At 40.1% G+C, this 20,267-nt stretch overlaps 1 protein-coding gene across 2 annotated transcripts in view; it reads left to right on the plus strand.

Moving 5' to 3' along the window:
• The window catches only part of EXOSC10 (exosome component 10), a 51,360-nt gene that overhangs the window by 6,475 nt on the left and 24,618 nt on the right, over nucleotides 1–20,267 (plus strand). For both annotated transcript variants that reach the window (XR_005009574.1, XM_036744662.1), the window contains exons 2-9: nucleotides 6,506–6,642; nucleotides 8,107–8,230; nucleotides 10,465–10,569; nucleotides 10,913–11,078; nucleotides 11,275–11,386; nucleotides 12,745–12,820; nucleotides 13,867–13,977; nucleotides 14,186–14,329. Coding sequence is in view for 1 of the 2 variants with exons in the window: in XM_036744662.1 (XP_036600557.1) it covers nucleotides 6,506–6,642; nucleotides 8,107–8,230; nucleotides 10,465–10,569; nucleotides 10,913–11,078; nucleotides 11,275–11,386; nucleotides 12,745–12,820; nucleotides 13,867–13,977; nucleotides 14,186–14,329 (975 nt within the window). In the remaining variant the exon portion in view is untranslated. The remainder of the gene's footprint in view (nucleotides 1–6,505; nucleotides 6,643–8,106; nucleotides 8,231–10,464; nucleotides 10,570–10,912; nucleotides 11,079–11,274; nucleotides 11,387–12,744; nucleotides 12,821–13,866; nucleotides 13,978–14,185; nucleotides 14,330–20,267) is intronic.

Raw genomic sequence — 20,267 nt, forward strand, 5'->3', positions numbered from 1 at the left:
TCACCAATTAGTCCATAAACCTCCAGATTAACATACATAAACATGTATCTTTAGATGATACGGACTTGAAAATCACACTCCTATATTTTCAAAGTATTATAACAACTAAATTCTTTGTTATTATAGAATTTCTAGATATCACAAAATCCTTTAGTCAAAAAGATGTTGCAATGGGGATAACACTTAGTTTCTATACCCAATTAAGTTAGCTTTTATTACAATAACAAAGTTTACCAGGACCTTTAAAAACTTTGTTCATAGGAATCTCTCTATCCTGAAAACTTTCACAAGATTGAATATCTAAACGTCCTCAGTTCAGTTAACAACCTCAATTTCTTAATTAAGTACAATTCTTAATCTAACAACATCCAGATTATGAGAGAAATTATTTTCTAACAGCATAGGTAATGCGATGTTAACCAATTTGTATATAATAACAAATTTAGAAATAAGTACACCACAAGCAATTATCATGTATTTAAAACTTGAAACAGATTCTAATTAATTACCAATCTAGTGATCATAACTGAGTTGGATAAGCAAATCAGATCTGGTTCGTAACCACTAGTGGTAACATTCTTAATTTCTAAGGCCCAATACTCTTAGCATAGTAAAAGAAAACATTACTGTTTATAAAACCATATTTTAACAGTTCACAAGAGAACCCAAAAGGCCTCTGCACAAATTCCTGACTTATAGCAAAAACAATTTCAATTGAACTTCCTTTTAAATAAAGACAAAACTTGGAAGTTCATAATTCTTTAAGTTACAGCAGTTGTCCAGCTTCTTAACCTAATGCAACTTTAAGCCCTAAACATTATTATGTGTGTAAAGTTTGAACTACTTATTTCTGTCTAGGTAAGTACATTTTAAACCAAATATGATAGTTTAAAACTACCAAATTCTCATCACATCCTCTAAGAGCACTCAATTTACATATATCTAACTCAGATTAAAATCGCATAATAGTCTTTTCAAATTACAAAATCTAAGAATTTTAGAAATATAATGTTAGAAGTACAAAAACAATAAATTTCAGATTGCAATTCCAGACTATCACATATAGGAATTATTGAGCCTATTACTTCTGGTATTTCTATATTAATATATTAATATACATGTATAACATATATCAATACATTAATATCTTAAATACACTTTATTTATTTAACTGTATATTCTCAATCAGGTAACAAGTTTCTTTTAGCTTCAGCTTCCACAGTCTTTCAATGTGGAGGGTGGGGGGAGGGATGTGGCCAGGAGCAACATCCCCCCACCTAAATTTCCCCATACAAGTTTTCTCTTTCTTTCCTAATTCTTGACCCAAAGTACCTCAGACATTTCAAGTGAATAATCAATTACATACTCTCCCAGCTTTATTATTTTTTAGAATCTAACCACCCCTTAATTCAGAGCCCATTTACCAATTTAGGTGAGCAAATTTCTAAACCTCTATGCACAGAGAATCTTCCATCTCGTCTTTAAACCACCAGATATATGCTCATAAAAACTTTCTCACATGGAAAGTGTGTTCTCATGGTTAATATCAGTATTATTAATTATTCACTTGTTACAACCACATATAACAGTTCCAAATTTTATCACATATAGAAATTGTTCAACTTATTATTTTGGTATCCAAAAAACTACTTCAAAGGTTAACAATTACATGAAATCAGAGAGATAATAATGTTGTGTCTAAAATATAAACAACCATCATTATTATTTCCCTTTGCAAATCAGGAAACAGGTCAAACAGAGATTAAAATACAGTTTGCAACTGGAACAAAAATGTGAAGTTACCTAGAGCAGAAGCTGGTATCCCAGCGGTGACAATTCTGGGAGGCAGAAAGTCCAAATCCATCTACCTTGCCCTTCCCCCACGACCGCAGAAGTTACTGAGCCTAGGGCAGTTTGCAGCTTCTGAGGACAGAGTGGGCAAGATGCAAAGGACCTGGATGGCATTTCCAAGCTTTGCCAAAAAGGATGGGCTACCCAGGGGCACAGGACTGACTGTTAGTCTGTGAATTTCTGTCCTTCTCCTCCTTTTTACCGGGTGGGGAAGGGTGATTTAAGTTTTCCCTACAGCTCTCCTGCGTTCTTCTAATTTGATCTGAGAGGAGAGGAGTTTGTTTTATCTGCTCTAACTTTTACTGCAGCCCTGAAACAGGATAACAATGGTGAAAAATCTCAACGAAGTAAACTTCACTCCTCGCTTACTCCTAAAGAAAACTTTTGCACTAGAATCTAAGGGAAAAGATTCCCTCCTAACTGTGATCAGGGACAAAGACAAATGCGAGAGTCCCATAGAAAACTCCAACAGAGGTTTTAGCCAGAAGGCATTCATTGGGAGGAGGTCTTTCAGCAAGAGGAGCTCCTGGAATGAATTTACAATTTCAGGAGTTCCCTCTCCCGGAATTCAACCAACCAATTTCCAAACTTTTTAACAATTAAAACCCAGAATTTGCCAAAATTTTAACCCTTTTTCCTTCCGTTGTAGCTCCAATTCGGCCACAAATAGAACCACAAGGGGAGAAAAAATCTTTGTTTCCCTAGTTGCAGCCTGAAATCTCTGGCTGCCTGTGTTACAAGTTTTTTTCTTTCTTTTTTAAAAAACAAAACATAGACATTTTCACAATCTGACATAGACACACGAACAGAGACGAACTCAAAACGTAACAAAAAGACACAGTGTGGATCGAACTGAAGGCTAAACAGGTCCCCTCAGAGGAAAGAAAAGTGAACCAGATTTCCTCCTTAGGGATAGGACCCTCAATCTCCCCACACCCAACACAAAACAGAAGACCAGATGGCATGAGTTGGTTGAGGGCTAAACAGGTCCCCTCAGAGGAAAGAAAAGTGAACCAGATTTCCTCCTTAGGGATAGGACCCCCAATCTCCCCACACCCCAGCAGGAAGAGGCTGACTTCTCAGCTCTTCCACTCTGCCCACCTTCCCCTCGTCAGGGGTGTCGTGGTAACAGAGACCAGAGTGGCTAGCCCAGAACAGAACAGAACCTTACCTCTAGAGGATTTGAAACCAGATCTTCTCCGAAGGCCGAAAAGGGACGAGTCAGCAAAGAGCCCATTCCCCGAGACCATCTCCCCACATCAGAGTCCTAGGAAAAGAAATCCCCAGGAGCCGGCCCTCTGAAGTGAGAGAAGGTGGATCGGGGGCAGAGACTCCCTGTTGAGGTCCGGAATTCTGTGTGTGTCTCCAGGGCGGTAACACGGAATACCGCCTCATCTCGCTGGGGCCTCCAAAATGTTATACCAGATAGCGAGTGAGACACGCCACAGAGTATAAGTTTTGAATGGAGAAGTTTATTAGCCGGCGGTCATTCGGGGAAAATTCCCAGGACAAATGACCACGTTTAAAGGGAGAGGGTAGTTTTTATAGAGAATACAGGATTCAGTGCATAATTATCTCTTGAAATGTCATTTTGCAGACTCGGCACGCCTGTACCTTTTATGACCATGATCAAAGGAAACTCCTTAATAGATTGTAAATACAACATATCAGATAGTTGACAAAGTGTCAATTGGAATTACAACTCAGGATCTCTGTGTCCAGTTTGCCATACATCCCACAACATGACTCATGAGATAAGAGCTAGGAACAGTCACATAATGCAAAAGAATATCTGGGGCTGAGGCTTTCATCCTTCAAGGCCATAGGCAGACTGAGTGATGGTCCAGCTGGGTTTTGTTGAGACGAGAGATAAAGTTGTCTCCCAGCCAACTCAGTTAGATAAAGGAAGATCGTTAGGCTTTCCTGGTAATTAGCTTACATTCCATGGAAATATCTTAGGGGCCCAGGACACTCGGACCTCAGTCTGTTTTTTTCTTATGCAGACTGGGGTTTGCAGTTAGGGGCTGGGGGCAGGGTTTTTCTAGCAATAGCTGGCTACTCAGGTATCACAGATTGAATGGGATGAATAGGGAAAGTGGAGGGGAGAGAGGTTAAGGGAAAAGATAATGAGTTCAAGATTTCTGAAAGGCAGTTGGAGATTCGAGATTGGAGGTCAGCAGAGAGGCTGGGGCAGGAGTCATCAGCATAAAGATGATAATTAAATCCTTGGGAATTGATGAGATCACCAAATTAATTACTATTGAGATAGAAGACAAAAGGGTCCAGGACAGAACCTGAGGGATACCTGTTGTTAGAGAGTGTGTTCTGGAGGATGATCCAGCTCAGGAGACAGAAGCAGCTGTCAGATAGATAGGAGAACCAGGACAGAGCAGTGTGAGAGAAGAGTGATCCACAGTGTCAGAGGCTGCAGAATGAGGACTGAGGAAAGGCCTTTGGATTTGGCAACTAAGAGATCATTAGTAACTTTGGAAAGAGCAGTTGTAGTGGAATGATAAGGTTGAAAGCCAGATTGTGAGGGATTAAGAGTGACAGGAAAGAAAGTGGAGGCACTTATTGTAGATAGACTTTTCAAGGAGTTTAGCCACAAAAGGCAAAAGACACATATGATGATCCTACCACTTGTCCTGACCCTCACCCGAAAAAAAAAAAAAAGGAAAAATCCCTTGTAACTAGCAGTATGCTGGTAAATGTTTAACAATCAGCCTGGAAATGCATGACAAATTTTAAAATTTAATCTGCATTATTAACATTTTCTGCATCACTTTCTTGAATCGAGATAATCAACAAAACAATAAACAAAGCCCTAATTTGTAGTATTTACTGATTTCCAAGGTGTAAGTGCTCACACTGAGAATTTAACAATCATCTCTTTTGAGCCTGTCTGTACAGCTGGCTTCAGCACACACGTAATGCACATAATAAAAAATTCCTTCATTGGCTATATCCAAAAAATGCCTGTCTCATTACGTACCTTGAGTCTATCACCTCTCTGTCAGAGGGTAGACAGCATGTTTTATCATGAGTCCTCCGGAATGGTGGTTGGTCATTGTGTCTTTACAGTGTTATTGTTTTATAAGGTGTTCTGGCTCTTCTCATTTCACTCACCTCAGGCGGGTCTCCAAGTTTCTCTGAGACCTGTCCTTTTCCTCATCTCTTAGGCACTGTTTTATTGCATTACATTTAGCCATTCCCCAATTGACGTAACAGGCTTTTAATAAATGCTGATTGATTGATGACCTACCACATCAATGTAGAATGAGAGTCAGTGTGACGGAGAATAGAGCCCTGGACTTGGAGTCAGGAAGATTTGGGCTCAAACCCGATCCTCAGATGCTAAGTTTGTGACCCTGGGCATGTCATGTAACTTTCCTGACAGGAAAATGGTATAATACCTGAAGTGCCTTTTTCAAATGAGCTCATTCTTTTAAATTATAATGTGTTGTATAAATCAGGGCTGTCCAAAATGCAGTTTGTGCTGCCTGCCTACAAGCATAGACGTTTACATAAATGCTTTAGTAAACAAAGCCGAGCTACTGCAGAGCTCTCACTAAAATGGCAAATCAAAATATGTTGTCTTTTGTTTCAATAAAAACCTAAGGTTGGACAGTCCTGATTTAAGTGATTACTATTGTTAGAGTATCTGTTGTTGAAAGGAATTCTGAAGACCTAATGCAGTTCCTCTTCCCTCATTTTACAGATAAGGAAATTGAAGTGTAGGAAGAGAAAATCTGCCCAAGTCCCACAGAAAGCAAGAAGCAGTTTGGAGATTCAAACCCAGACTGTTTAACTGTAGACCCAGAGTTCTTTCCATAGTACCACACTTTGTGTGTATATGCTTCCTTCCTTGTAGAATAATATGCAGAAGGGGATCTTCCCATTAGATGACAAATTTCTTGAGAGCAATACCTGACAAGAGTAACTTATACCTACTAAGTATTCGATAAGTTTTCGGTTCTCTTCTTTTAGGACCTGGCCCAGATGCTGCCCTCTTCACGAAGTCTACTTGATCCTTTCCCACATAATTAATAACAGTAATAAGTGCATGACTCAGGACTCGGCTCAAGTCCGGGTTCTAACATAGGCTGGCTCTGTGACCCTGGACAAATCACTTAGCCTTTCAGTGCCCCAGGCAGATATTTAAGACGGTATGTAAGTTACAGACAGTTGGCAAACTGCGTCAGTAGAGACAATGTTCAGTTTGCAAGTTTGGACCACCAAAAAGTTTATGAAATGCTTTCTTCACAGCCACCGTGTGAGACAGGTAATGCAGCTATCATTATCCACATGTTACCAGGCTCCAAGAGATGAGGTGGTTTGTCTGCAGTCACGTAGATTCTGAGCCAAATTTTGCCCTTACAAGTCCCATGGTTTTTCCACTTTACCGCACTGTTTGGAGGCAGCTCAGTGGCACCACAGTCAGTAGAAACTGGACCTTGAATCAAGAAGCCCTGAGTTCAGATCCAGCCTCAGGGACTTACTAGCTCCATAACCCTGGTCCCGTCCCTTCATCCCTGTCCTCTTCAGTTTCCTTATCTGTAAAACAAGTTGTGAAGATCATATGAGATGTGTAAAGTGTTTTGCAAACCTAAAATCGCTGTATGAATGCTAACTAGTGTTATTTGTTTTTTGACAGTTTGCTCTTGGTTCTGTGCTGGCTGCTACAAAAGCTTCCAATGGGCTGCCACAGGCTGGAGATGAGTATGATTTTTACCGAAGTTTTCCTGGCTTCAGGGCATTCTGTGAAACGCAAGGAGAGAGGTTACTTCAATGGTAAATGCTCATTGTCATTTCCTCTTACCAGTGATGGAAGTATATTTTTAAAGAAAGTGGTAGAGATTTTTTTTTCTGGAAAAATTATAATGTGTATTGTGGTTTTGTTGATTTATACTCCAGAGCTGTATCCGTATTATGAAGGTTACCATGAAAATGAGGAAGTTTCAGTTGCCTTATGAACTTTGAGTTACCCTTTAGTAGACTGTTCAGCCCAAATTGAGTTTGTCTTTTTGGATTAATTAGGGGACTGGGAAATGGGCACTTGCCTAATTTGGCCTCTGATCAAAGTTGTAGAATTTCAAACATTAGTGTTTACTAACTACTATAAATATGTCCGAAGAATTAAAACACTTTTGAAGTATATAGACGAATGATGCCCTGGATTTTTTTAAAACAGTTATGTCTCCGGGTCAGAAAAGCTAACTATTTCCTGATCACTAGAGTGAGAGGCTGAGATAGAGTGTGCATTGTCTCTTTAGAACTGTGAAACACATGGAACTAGCAGGCAGTGTAGACATCTCATCCATCTTCCAAATTGTCTGAGGGGGGAGCTGCAGTTCAACAAGCTTATTAAGCACCTGCTGCTTACAAGGGATCATTCAAGGCACTGGAGATACACAGATCGAAAACAACACAGTCTCTGGCCGCAAGGAATTTGCAGTCTTGTAGGCAGTTGTACAGTAAATACAAAGATAAGTAAAGTACATAATAGATGAAAAGGAAGACCAAGAAGAGGTGGCCGGCAGCGATCCAGGAACGTGAGAGGACAAAAAGAATACATTCATATAGAAGTAGCGATTAAGGGAAGGTTTCACCTGAGCTGAGCCTTGGTAAGAAGGATCTTCACCAGCAGGGATTAGAATGGGGTGCATTCTAAGCATGGGGGAATAGGCTGGGCGAATGCCCAGAAGTGGGAGCCTGTGCTGAATTCAGGAATCCAATAATAATGCAGTTTGGAATGTTGATGGCATGAAGGGGAATAATGTGAGGTAGGGTAGAAAAGTATTACAGATTTGTGTGGGGCCTCTGAGGCTGCCTAGGAAGGCCTCTGAAACACGGCTTTCAAGTGGTTATCTAGCCCCAGTCTGGATGCTTGGAGCCATTTGGAAGACCCTTTGGTGCCAGGCAGAGGAATTGGTATTGATGCCATGGGCCAGAAAGAGGCCCTGAAAACTTTTGGGCATGACAATATGTATCAGTCAGACTGATGTGTTAGGAAGGTTATTTTGGCAGCTGCATGAAGGATGAATGGAAAGGGGAAAGACTGGGAAGGTGACCTTTCAACACACAATCTCAGGGCTTGGCCTGAGACACATTAGCAAGTTTTGGTGGGTTACTATTAGAATGACAGACAGTTAAAGTCTCAGCACAGTTGAAGCCTCTTGGGTGCCTTCCTTTCCAGTGTTCTTAAGTTTGCAAGAAAATAATTAACATGAGTAAACCTTTTTCTTGTTCCCCTAGTATGAGTAAGGTCATGCAGTACCAAGGCTGTCGTAGCCACATTAAGGACCGAAGTAAGGTGACTGAATTGGAGGACAAGTTTGATTTGCTGGTTGATTCCAATGATGTTATTCTTGAAAGAGTGGTGAGTAATGTGGCCTAATGATCCCCCTATAGCTAGGAAATGAAGCTCCCTTGTGACAGCTAAGTGTCCTGCACCCAGAGGTGCTGCTGGGGAGCATACACTAACAAGTATTATGTCTGTGGTAAGGCCTACAAAGTCCTTTATAGACATTATACCACAACAGTCCTCTGAGGTTCCACAAGTATTATTATAATCGTTTTCTTGTTGGCAGAAACAGGCTTAATGAGTCATCTAAGTTCCTGAGGCAGTGTTTCAACCCAGGTCTCTTCTAATACCAAACCAGGAGCTCTTTTCCACCATACCACATGCCTTCTATCATAGATGAAGCAAAACTATTAGTATGTTAGAAAAACAATGTAGTATTTCTCACTGGCGGTGCATACTTCCTTCTTCTGGGCCCTAATTTCCTTATTTCTAAGGAAGGGGCCTCTATAATCCCTTCTAATGCCAAATCCTGTTGTCCTGTGGTGCTCTGAAGAATTTCTCCTAGACTCGTTGCAGCTCAACTCAGAAATCTTCAGTGGTTATTCCAGTGTGAGCCGGAATGTTTCTGAAATGTTTCTGTTTCTGTTTGTTAGGATTTCCTGGTCTTCTATCACATTGTAACAAAATATCTTGCATTTTGCAAATCAGTCTTTGTGAAATTTAAGGCAAATGACTTAGCAGTTAAATATCACATCTCTCATTACCTATCATCATATATGTGTGTGTATGTATATATGTGTATACACACATGCATAGGAGAGGTAATGAGAGACGTGATATTTTACACACACACGCATGCACACACACACGTACACGTATGTACACATGCACCCACTTGAGACGTCTCCCTTTGGTCTTCAATAGCTGCTTCCACTTCACTCTCTTCTTAACTCTCTACAGACTGACTTCTGACCTCATTTTTCAAGAGAAGCCACTCTCTCAAAAGTTACCAGTGATCTCTTAATTGCCAAATCTAATGGCCTTTCATCATTCCTCATCTTTATTGACTCTTCTCCAGCATTTGAAACTGCTGATTACTTGCTTCTCCTTGATACATTCTTCTCTTGAGGTTCTTGTGATTCTGCGCTCTCATTTGTCTCCTACCTGATGGATCTTCTCATTGGTGGATCCTAATCCAGGTCACTCCTGCTAACTGTAGGTTTCCTCCAAGACTCATCTCTTCTCCCTTTATCCTCTATCACTTGGCGATCTCATTAACTCCTACAAATTCAGTTATCACCTCTGTGAAGATGATTGTCAGGTCTTTTGTCTAGTCCTGACCTCTCTCCTAATCCCTAGGCTCTCATCTCCAGTTGCTTATTGGACATCTCAAACTAGATGTGAACATTTCTAACTCAGTGTCCAAACATCAACTCACTATTTTTCCCCAGAAATCTTCGATTCTTCCTAAATTCCCTATTACTGTTGAGAATACCACCATCCTCCTGGATACCCAGATTTGAAACCTAGGTACCATCCTCAATTCCTCCCTTTCTTTCAACACCCTCATATCTAATCTGTTGCCAAGTCTTGCTGATTTTACCTTAATAATGTCTCTCCTCTGACACTTGCCACCACTTTGGTGCAGGCCCCCATCCCCTTCTATCTGGCTTATTGCAGTAGCTCCTGGGGCGGGTGTCTCCTGCTTCAGGTTCATCCTCTACTCAGTTGTCAGATTGATCTTTGTATATCACAGGTCTGACCATGTCACCACCCCTCTATTCAGTCAGCTCGAGAGACTCCCTATTACCTCTCAAATCAAATAGAAAGTCATTTGTTTCATATTCAAATCCCTTCACAACCTGGCTGCTTCCTGACTTTCTAGTCTTCTTATGCCTTACACATATTCTACAAACCTTCAACACTATCCTCCTTGCCATCTGTGGACTTCCTGGAGAGGAGGGACTATCTCTATGCATGGAAAACTGTCCCCCTCAGCCCCACCTCCTGATTTCCTTGAGGTTTCAGCTAAAGGCCCACATTCTGCAAGAAGCCTTTCTCAGTCCTCCATATTCTTAGTGCCTTCCCTCTGAGACAACCCCCAGTTTATCCTGTGCAGAACTTGTTTGCACATAGTTGTTTGCATGTTGTCTCCCCATCAGACAATGAGCTTGTTGGGAACAGAGACTGTATTTTGCCTTTCTTTGTATCCCCAGCACTTCTTAGCACAGTGCCTGCACACAGCAAGTGCTGCATAAATGCTATTTGATTTACCTTATGATCTCTTTACTTTTGGCTTTTGATTTTAGGGTATTCTCTTGGATGAAGCATCAGGAGTAAACAAGAATCAGCAGCCTATTCTCCCTGCAGGAATGCAGGTTCCTAAAACAATTGTGTCCAGCTGGAATCGTAAGGTGAGGATTTTTCCTTACCCAGACTGCTCTGATACTGACTGACTATAATTCCTAACTTAAACTATGAAATGGACTTTTGCTAATTAAAATTTCAGTCCTGGTTTTGTGGACAAAGCTAATCTCTGATTTAGCTTGCTGTCCAGCATGCCACCTACTTATGTCCTTTTTGCTTCCTCCATCAGAGCTGCCTGACCTTTAGGGACTTCATTCTTTAAATGCATCTTCATTGATGAGAAAGTTAAGACATCTGTTGGAATATTACTCTTCTAGTTCATTTGATGCAGCAAAGCTCTTATAAGGGATATTAGTGTAGACCAAATTGAGGATTTCTCTCTTTCCTTAGGCAGGAGAATATAACAAGAAAAAACAGTCTGAAACTTTCCGACTACTTCATGCCAAGAACATCATGCGACCTCAGCTAAAGTTTCGAGAAAAGGTGGATAATTCCAACACACCATTTGTCCCCAAAATCTTCATCAAGCCCAATGCTCAGAAACCTCTGGCTCAGGGTAAGTTGTCTTAGTCAGTTTTTCTTTCAGAATGGGGGCAATAGAAATACTGAATGTGAAGGTAGGAAACTATAAAACCATCCCACTTCTGCCTGCTCCATCACATGAAGTCTCATTCCCTTCAGAAATACAAAATACTGGAATTTTAAGTGTTCTTGCATGTATGAAATCGACTTTTTTCTTTATTGGTCTCCAGCACTCACCAAGGAGAGACGTGAGCGACAAGAACGCCCTGAGGATTTGGATGTGCCACCTGCCTTAGCAGATTTTCTCTATCAGCAGAGAACTCAGCAGATTGAGCAGGATATGTAAGAGATTAGCCATTGCTGGGAGTGTGGTTTATAAAATTTAGCATGAGGTGGACTCTTAGCTACCATTTAGTCAGATAGCCCCAAAAGAGATTGTAAGTGGAGTCCAGAGTCTCACAATTAGAGTAATAGTAAATAGGAGGTTCCAGCCCAAGGCCTCAAATGAAGTCAAGGGCTCTCTTGTGTTAATTCTCACTTTCATTTCTTTGTCATTCCTGTAAATGTGAATTTGCCTTAGAGAATCAGAGGAGCAAGTTTATAGAAATGAAATGTTGAAAATTATCAATTAGCCTTTGGATATGTAGCCTAAGGAAGTCTGTGTGAGCATATAACTTTTCATACAAGTCTTGGTAGAGAAATGTTCCACCACATCAGTGGGTCATGTGCCTAAATACCCCGGCTAACACCTGCTCCCCCATCCCCCCCCCATTGTCAAGCAGCTAGTTTGATATTCCAAAACCTAAGCCCCTATGCTAGAGGGCAAGGAAGAGGTCATCTTTTAAAAATTTCACACAGCCTGTAGCAGGATGCCTTGCTCATAGCAGGCACTTAATAAATATTTTACTTTTCTCTTTTTTTTTTTTTGGTTCTTTGGTATGAATTTTCACTTTACATTTTAAAATAATCCATCTAATGTTACTACATATATAACTTTACAGTAGTAACCTCTCAGTAACTCTTTGTCAGTCCCCTTCTGATCCCTCTAGTTTTACATTCACATATCCTTGCATATTTTGTACACATTTGTAATTATTGTGTATATGCTTCCCTTTGTCCTGCTTTATTTCGTCTGTATTCCATTATATCTGCCATTTCCATATTTCTTTATTTTTCCCACACTCCTCTTTCTTAATGGTGTTATTCATCCTCAGTTTCCTTTGTGGTAGTGGGGAGAGTGAGTGCCCTGGGGTCTGGCAGGTCCTGCCAAGCAGTCATGGACCTGGTGACCATTAGTGGAGGCCCAGCCTGGCTGAGTGTAGAAAAGATCATCATTAGTTTGGCCACCAGATGATTTCTTTCCATAGTAATGCACCTAAACTATTCCTAAGACATAAGGGTTGTAATCTTTGTCAGTAGATGGAGAGCCTACAATAACTGAATTAGAGATCCTTGAATTACAATAGTAAAACAGTACTCTGCCATACTGCTATACCATGACTTGTCAGCCATTCTCCACTTTTTGAAATTTTTGCTGCTAGAAATAATGCAGTTTTTATGATTTCTAGAATGTATACCATTTAAAAATTTACTTTCTTCTGAGGCCTTTGTTCTCACTCCCTTTCCCCAAATCATAATAGATCAGGGTCCGGGAAGGCTGCCATTTTTCCTTTGGCTGATTTCTTTTTCAATTCATCCAGGTTTGCTCATCCCTATCAGTATGAATTGGATCACTTTGCTCCACCAGATGCAGTCCTTCAGAAGCCACAGATTCAGGTTAGTCTCCAGCCTACATTCTAGAATGGTGTCCCTGCAGGAAGGGAGTGAAAATCTACCAATATTCATTTATTAATCACCCTTCATGTGTCTGGTACTATGCTAAAGACATAGAGATGAAGCTAACCAGCATCTGCTTGCAAGGATATCTTCTAATAGGGGAGATAATGTGTACAAATACATAGGCATATATGAGATATGTTCTCAGGATGTGGAATTAACTTCGGGAAAGGCCTCCTACAGCAGGTTATCTAACCTGATAGAGGCTGAGAGGTCTAGGTGAGGAGGGAAAGCATTACAGGGATGGGGCCAGCCAGCAAGTGCAACTGTATTGAGACGGGAGGTGCAGCAAGTAGCCAGTGAGAGATGCATACAGGCATATACACATGTATGCACATACACACATAGATACAGGTCAATTTGAGAGTCATCTTCATAGAGAGAGTTGAGCCCATGGGAGCTGCCAGAATCACCAAGTGAGAGAACATAGAGAGGAAAGAGGACCTAGGGCAAAACCTTCTGGTACACCCATAGTTAGTAGGCATGACATGATGATGACCCAGCAAAGGAGATGGAAGGAGAGGTTAAAGAGGAGAATCAAAAGAGGCAAGTATGAGAACCTGGAGAGGAGAGAATATGCAGGAGGAAAGAGTGGTACCAGTCTTAGGTGCTACAGAGAAGTCAGAAGGCTGGGGATTGAGTAAAAGCCGTTTGAGTTGCCGGTTAAGAGATCATTGGTAACTTTGCAGAGGTTTTATTTGAGTGATGAGATCAGAGGCCAGTTTGTAGAGATTTTAAAGAAGAACGAGAGAAGTGGAGGCACCAAATGGAGACAACTTTTTCAAGGAGTTTAGCTGAGCAGGGAAGAGAGATATAAGATGATAGTGATGGTTGTAATAGGATCTAGAGAGGATTTTTAAAAAGGAGATACCTAAGTGTTGTGTTTATGGCAGCAGATTTGGGGAATGTCTCCCATTCATCACTTTGTTTTGACTTTGGGGAAGATAATCACCTTTACTATTTCTAACAGTCGTTTCTTGGTCTAGATGTACAGATTTATAGAAGAAACACCCTGCCATTTTGTATCTACCCTTGATGAACTTGTGGAACTCAATGAAAAACTCCTGAGTTGTAAAGACTTCGGTGTAGATTTGGAGGTAGATTTTTTTTTTTACCCTTGATTTGAAATTTGACCTTCTCTTATTTTACTTATTGGGAAAGCAATTAAACTATAATTTCCATGTATTTTCTTCATGAAAATAAGTCTTTCAAAAGTTCAAAAGCTGGACTTTGAGGTAATATATAGAATGAAATCTGGTGACATCCTTTTTTCTGTGTCCCATCTCCTCTTTCTGTTTATGTTAGCACCACTCTTATAGGAGCTTCCTAGGTTTGACATGCCTCATGCAGATTTCCACCCGAACAGAGGACTTCATTATTGATACCCTGGAACTTCGATGTGACCTGTATATTCTCAATGAGAGCTTCACAGATCCATCCATTGTTAAGGTCAGCTTATGCTTTTGAACTGTTATTGTGTGATGACTGGGAGAGCTGAGCAATGTGTTAAGCCTGCTAATCTTTCTTTTCCTATAGACTTGATTAATGTGAAAGAGCTAGAGCTATGTTTCTGACTAGAGTGAGATGGGCTTGCTCTGTGTTTAGCTTTTTATTTAAACCCTTGACACGTGTGTAGGGAAAGGGACATTGGCTTTGGAGTCGGAAGAGTTGGGTTCCTGTTCAGGCTTTGCTGTTTATCACCCGTGTGACCTTGGACAAGTTATTTAACTAACCTCTCCAGGCCTTAATTTCCCTCTCTGTAGAATGAGAGGGTCAGACTAGATGACTCTAAGCTTCTGGCTCTGATCCAGAACAGATGACATTTAACTCATAGCCATTCAGAAGAATATTTGTTTACTTTCACAATTGACCAAATATAAACAGTTTAGGAAGCTAGTAGACAGCTGTAGGCTAGTGAGCTTGATTTTTATTCCTGCCCAAATTCCAATTATTCAAGATTTATTGAATAATATCACAAAGATACCTTTGTTTGACCCTTGTTATCATAAATATCAGGCAAAACACAAAACAGAGAGGTAAACTCACTAAAGGTTTTCACCAATGATCACCCAATGCAGAATCCTAATTGAAGAAGGATCCCCTGTAGGTGGTGGGCCCTCCAGAAACCATCTTTGTGTATGGCAGTATTGGCCCCAGAACATTTCAGAACATCCTAGAAGATAATGTATCTGTCTGTCTGTCTGCATGTGTAAACAGCTTGTCCCACTAGCTTCACATTATAATCTGGGCAACTGACATTTTTCATACACTTATTTTTTCTTGTGTAAATGGTTGAGTGATTACAGATCTCTTCCAGAGGTTCTCTAATGTTCTGGGTCTTGATGCAACCAAACTGAGGTCATCCGTTTGTGTGTGTGTGTGTGTGTGTGTGTGTGTGTGTGTGTGTGTGTATGAATAAACACACACATACACGAGAGAAAATAATAAAATAATAAATATATGAGTTGGGCACAGAAGTGAACAGAAGGTGAGAGGGGTGGCTTGCCTTCAGTAGGTAACAGAGGTCTTTTAGTAACCCCAAACCTTTCCCAGAGACAAAAGTCTATCTTTTTAATGCCAGTGTTGTGGTGTTCATGGAAGGTGAGAGCCTCTGACGAATCAGACATGAGAATTACACAGAGGTTGTGGGGGGTGGGGCCAGGCCAGGAACATCAGAGAAGCATCTAAATGAAGGTTCTCGTCAGAGAAGTAGGTGAGCCTAAAAGAAAATGGTCTGGTCCCTCGTCCAGGGTGAAGGAAGCCAAGTAGATTATCCAGGCACTTCTACTGGTATCCTCAGATAGCAGTGGAGAGAGAGAAAAAGAGGAAGGTCTCTTAGACATTGGGTGGACTCCCTGTGGCCAACATTTTGGCGGCCTTGGACAAGAGTTGCACAAGACAGGCAGGTGTGGATAGGTTGTAGCTTTGGTGAAGAGTACATCTGAACTGATAAAATCATAAGACTTTAATGAGTATTTGAATATTATTAAAGAGATAGTGTGCAGACTTCTAGAAAAGTAAGTGATGATCGCAAAGAACCCACATGGCCTCAACAAGAATGAGTCATAACAGACTCACCGTATTCCTTTTTTTTGTCTCATAGGAATGCTATGAACATAGTTTGCGTGGATTTTAGTAAAGCATTTGATAATGTTTCATGCTATTCTTGTGGAAATCTGATAGAGATGTGGGCTAGATAATAGCGTAAGTAGATAAATTTAGAAATGGTTAAATGAAGTAGCCCTTTATGGTAGTGGCAAAGAATTAGAATCTAAGAGGGTGCCAATTAATTGGGGAATCACTGAACAAGTTACATGGTTTCACAGAAACCTGGGAAGATTTGTATCAACTGATGCAGAGTGAAGTGAGCAGAACCAGGAGAACATTTTATACAATAATGACTTTGAAAGATTTAGGAACTCTGATCAGTATAATGATCAGCCAGGATTCCAGAAGACTCATCCTGAGACAAGCTACCCACCTCCTTATAGGAAAATGAAAAACTCACAATGCAGAATGTGACTTTTTTTTTTTACATGACCAATGTACACATTTGTTTTGATTGACTGCATGTGTTTGTGACAGGGGTTTTGTTTTTCTTGATTTTTCAATTAGGGAAGATAATGTGGATTTTTGCTGATTGAAAAAACAATTTTTTAAAAAAGAAATGGTTGAATGGACAAATGCAAGTAATAGTCATTATGGTTCAATATCAACTTAGAAAGACATCTCTAGTGAAGTAGCCCAGGGATCTGTGCTATTTAACATTTGTATCAGTAATGTTCTTGTCAAAATTGCAAATTATAGTTATAAAATCAATTAATAATGAGCATTTTTTTCTTTAAAATCTTTTCTTTTTTTAAATCAATAAAAATCCTCGTTTCTTTTTTCCTTTCCCCTTTCCCACCCTCCTTGCCCTCCCACTTTCCCCATAAAAAGAGAAAACAAAATGAAAAAACATACATATATATATAATCAAGCAGAACAAAATCCTGCATTGGCCATGTCTAAAGAAAAATGTCTCAATCCGTACTCTGAATCCATCACCTCTCTCTATCCAGGAGGTGGGTAGCCTCTTTCATCGTGACTACTCTGCAATTATGGTCTGTAATTGCATGGATCAGAGTTCCTAAGTCTTTCAAAGTTGTTTGTTTATACGATATTGTTGTTGTTATAGAAATTGGTCTCCTGATTTTACTCACTTCATTCTGCATTAATTCATACAAGTTTTCCCAAAGTTTCTCCAAAGGTGTCTCTTCTGTTATTTCTTACAGCACAATAACATCCCATCCCTTTCCTATACCGTAGCTTCTTCAGCTGTTCCCCAGTTGATAGACACCCCTCAGTTTCCACTTCTTTGCCCTCACTGCAGAAAGAGGTCCTGTGAATGTTTTGGGGGTATAGAAATAGTAGTGGTATTTCAGGGTCAAAGGGTATGCAAATGACTTTCTGGGCATGGTCCCCAAATTGCTTTCTGGAATGACTGGATCAGTTCACTGTTTCGATAACAGTTCATTGGTATACCTGTTTTCCCACATCCCCTCCAGCATTTTTCATATTCCTTTTCTGTAATATTAGCCAATTTGATAGGTGTGAGGTGGTACTTCCCAGTTGTTTTAATTTGCATTTCTGTAATTATTAATGATTTTAGAGCATTTTTTTCATGACTACCAATAGCTTGGATTCGTTTCTTTGAAACCTGGCTGTTCAAAGTTCTTGACCATTTATCATTTGAGAAATGACTGTCATTCTTAAAAATTTGAATCAGTTCCTTATATATCTTAGAAATGAGACCTTTATTAGAGAAATTTACTGCACAGGTTTTTTTCCCTTTGTCTGTTTCCCTTCTAGTTTTAGTTACATTGGTTTTGTTTGTACTCTCCCGGTTATGATCCTTAATTGTGTATTTCCTCCTGTCCTCTTCTCTTATACCTTTTCTTCTTCTTGTTTCCTACTCTGCTTTTTAAAAAGAAGAATACAGGGGTAAGAGAGGAGGGTGCTCTGGAGCTGGTGTAATCTTCCCTTAAAGTTCTCCTCAAGGTCCACCTCTGTAGTTAAAGTTTGTTTCTCCCTTTCCCTTCTGTTTCCCTTTTGAGTAAAATGTATTTCTGGACCCAACTCTGTGTTCTTCCTTTGACCAGTTCAGATGGAAGTGAGGGTCAAGTGAAGTCTCCTGCTCCCCCTTTCATCCTTCTTTCTCTGGTCTTCTGCTTGCATGCTCTGATTCTGTAAGATCATTTGCTCCATTCTTTCTCTCCCTTTCCTCTCCCTGTGTTCTTCACCTCCCTCCCATTTTTTGTTTAAGATTATTAAAACATAACAAAACCACTTCTAAGCCCTCTGTCTTATTAGACTCTCACTGTTATCCTTGATTTTGATACAGTTCTGATGAGGTATATGTGTCATCTCATATTAGAATGTAAGTGGTTTATTTTTGTTTACTTTCTTGTGATTGCTTACTCCTGTTTCTCTAGACTCTTTTATATTCTAAGTTTCTACACTGCTCTAGTCTTGTCATCAAGGATGCTTGGAAATCCTCTATTTCAATAAAGGTGCATTTTTCCCCCTTTAGGATTATATTCAGTTTTGTTAGGCAAGTTATTTTTGGTTATGTCTATTTTTTACTTTGTGGAATATCATTCCAGGCTCTCTTCTGCTAAACTTTGTATAAGCCTAACTGTGGTTCTTCTGTACTTGAACCGTACTTGTGACTACTCTTCTTTCTGGCCGCTTACAGTATTTTTTTCTTTGACTTGGGGGCTCTGGATTTTCACTGTAATGTTCCTGAGAGTTTTTATTTTGGGGTTTCTCTCATTAGATGACCATTAGATTCTTCCTATTTCTGGTTCTAAGAGATCAGAACAGTTTTCTTGAAATATGATTTTCTTTTTTTGATCATGGATTTCTGATAGTTCAGTGATTCTTAAATCACTCCTCCATAATCTTTTTCCAGCCGAGAACTGCTCAGAACTCAAAACTGCTGTTTTTGCAGTTCATTTTTTTTTTTGCCAGTCTTTTGGTTTTATCTTAGTATTTTTTTTCCTCGTCTCATAGAGTAACTGTTTTCTGTTTGGCCCATTCTCATTTTCAGGGAGCTTGTTGCTTGGGCAAAGTTTTATAACTCCTATGTGAAGCTGTTAATTCTCTTTCAAATTATTTTTTTTTCATAGCCTTTATTTCTTTTCCTATTTTTTCCTCTAGCATTCTCATTTTCTTTATAAAAACATTTTTTTTTTTACTCCTGCTTTATCTCTTCCAGGAATTCTAGTCGAACTTCTTCTCAGGCTGTTTTTCCTTGAGGCTTTGCGTGTGGCTATTTTGGAGTCATTCTCTCCTTCTGTATTTGTGTCTTAAGCATCCTTATCACTGTTATAGCTCTTTATGGTGGGATTCTTCTTTTTTTTTTCTTATTTTTCAGTCTTCTGGCTTATTTCCAGACTTTGGATTTTATGTTAGGTTTGGACTCTGCACACTTCTGAAGGGAATGTCTGGGCTGAGCATGGCTCCTTCATCTGCTTTCTTAGGGTATTTGTTGTAGGCTCTTGATTACAGGATCTCAGAAACAGCTCAGATTGGGGACTTGTAAGTTTTAGTGCTCCCACAGTGGTCTGTTATAGTGCAAAGTCTGATTATTGCCCTGCTGGTCTGAGCTCTGCAAGTTCCTGACCTAGATTTACATCTGAGCAACATACATTTAGGCTTGCCCCTGGTTAGAGTTTGAGTAGACAAAGCTACCAGTCAGCACCTGTTGCTGCTTTCTGCACAAGCTCAGGCTGCTCAGGGAGGGTTTGTCTAGAATCTCTTGCTCTGGTGCAGCCTCCATCCTCTTTTAAGCATCTATGCTGGAGGATGCCTTGTGGCAGGTCCTGGCTAGAGCCCATTCCCAGTGTCCGGAGGCCTCTTCGTCTCTCTCCCTTTCCCAGCCTACATCAGAAAAATGGCTCGTCATGATTTTTTTTTTCTTGGATTTCACAATCAGGACTTGGTCTGGTACATTTTCAGTATATTTGGGGAGGAGTTGTGGAGATGGAAACTCAGTTTCTTCCTACTACCCTGACATCTTGACTCTGACTCGCTAAACAGCATTTCTTGCGTGCCTGCTCCGTATCAGACACTGTGCTAGGTGCAAGGGATACAGATTCAATGAATGAAACAATCTCCATGCCTAGAGAGTTTACATTCTAATGAGGAAAACTAAGCACCAAATCAATATGAAGAGAATACGTGTAAACAAATGTGAGGTAATTAAATACAAAGTTGTTTGGCGGGGGGTGGGGGGCAGCATTCACAGTTGAGGGAATCAGGAAAGGCTTCATAAAGAAGGTGGTGCTTAGCCTGCATCATGGAGGAAGAGGGGGAGCTGAGGAGGCTGTGGGTTTCCAGGCAT

Source organism: Trichosurus vulpecula, chromosome 2, assembly GCF_011100635.1.
Source record: "Trichosurus vulpecula isolate mTriVul1 chromosome 2, mTriVul1.pri, whole genome shotgun sequence".
In the NCBI taxonomy this organism is placed as follows: domain Eukaryota; kingdom Metazoa; phylum Chordata; class Mammalia; order Diprotodontia; family Phalangeridae; genus Trichosurus; species Trichosurus vulpecula.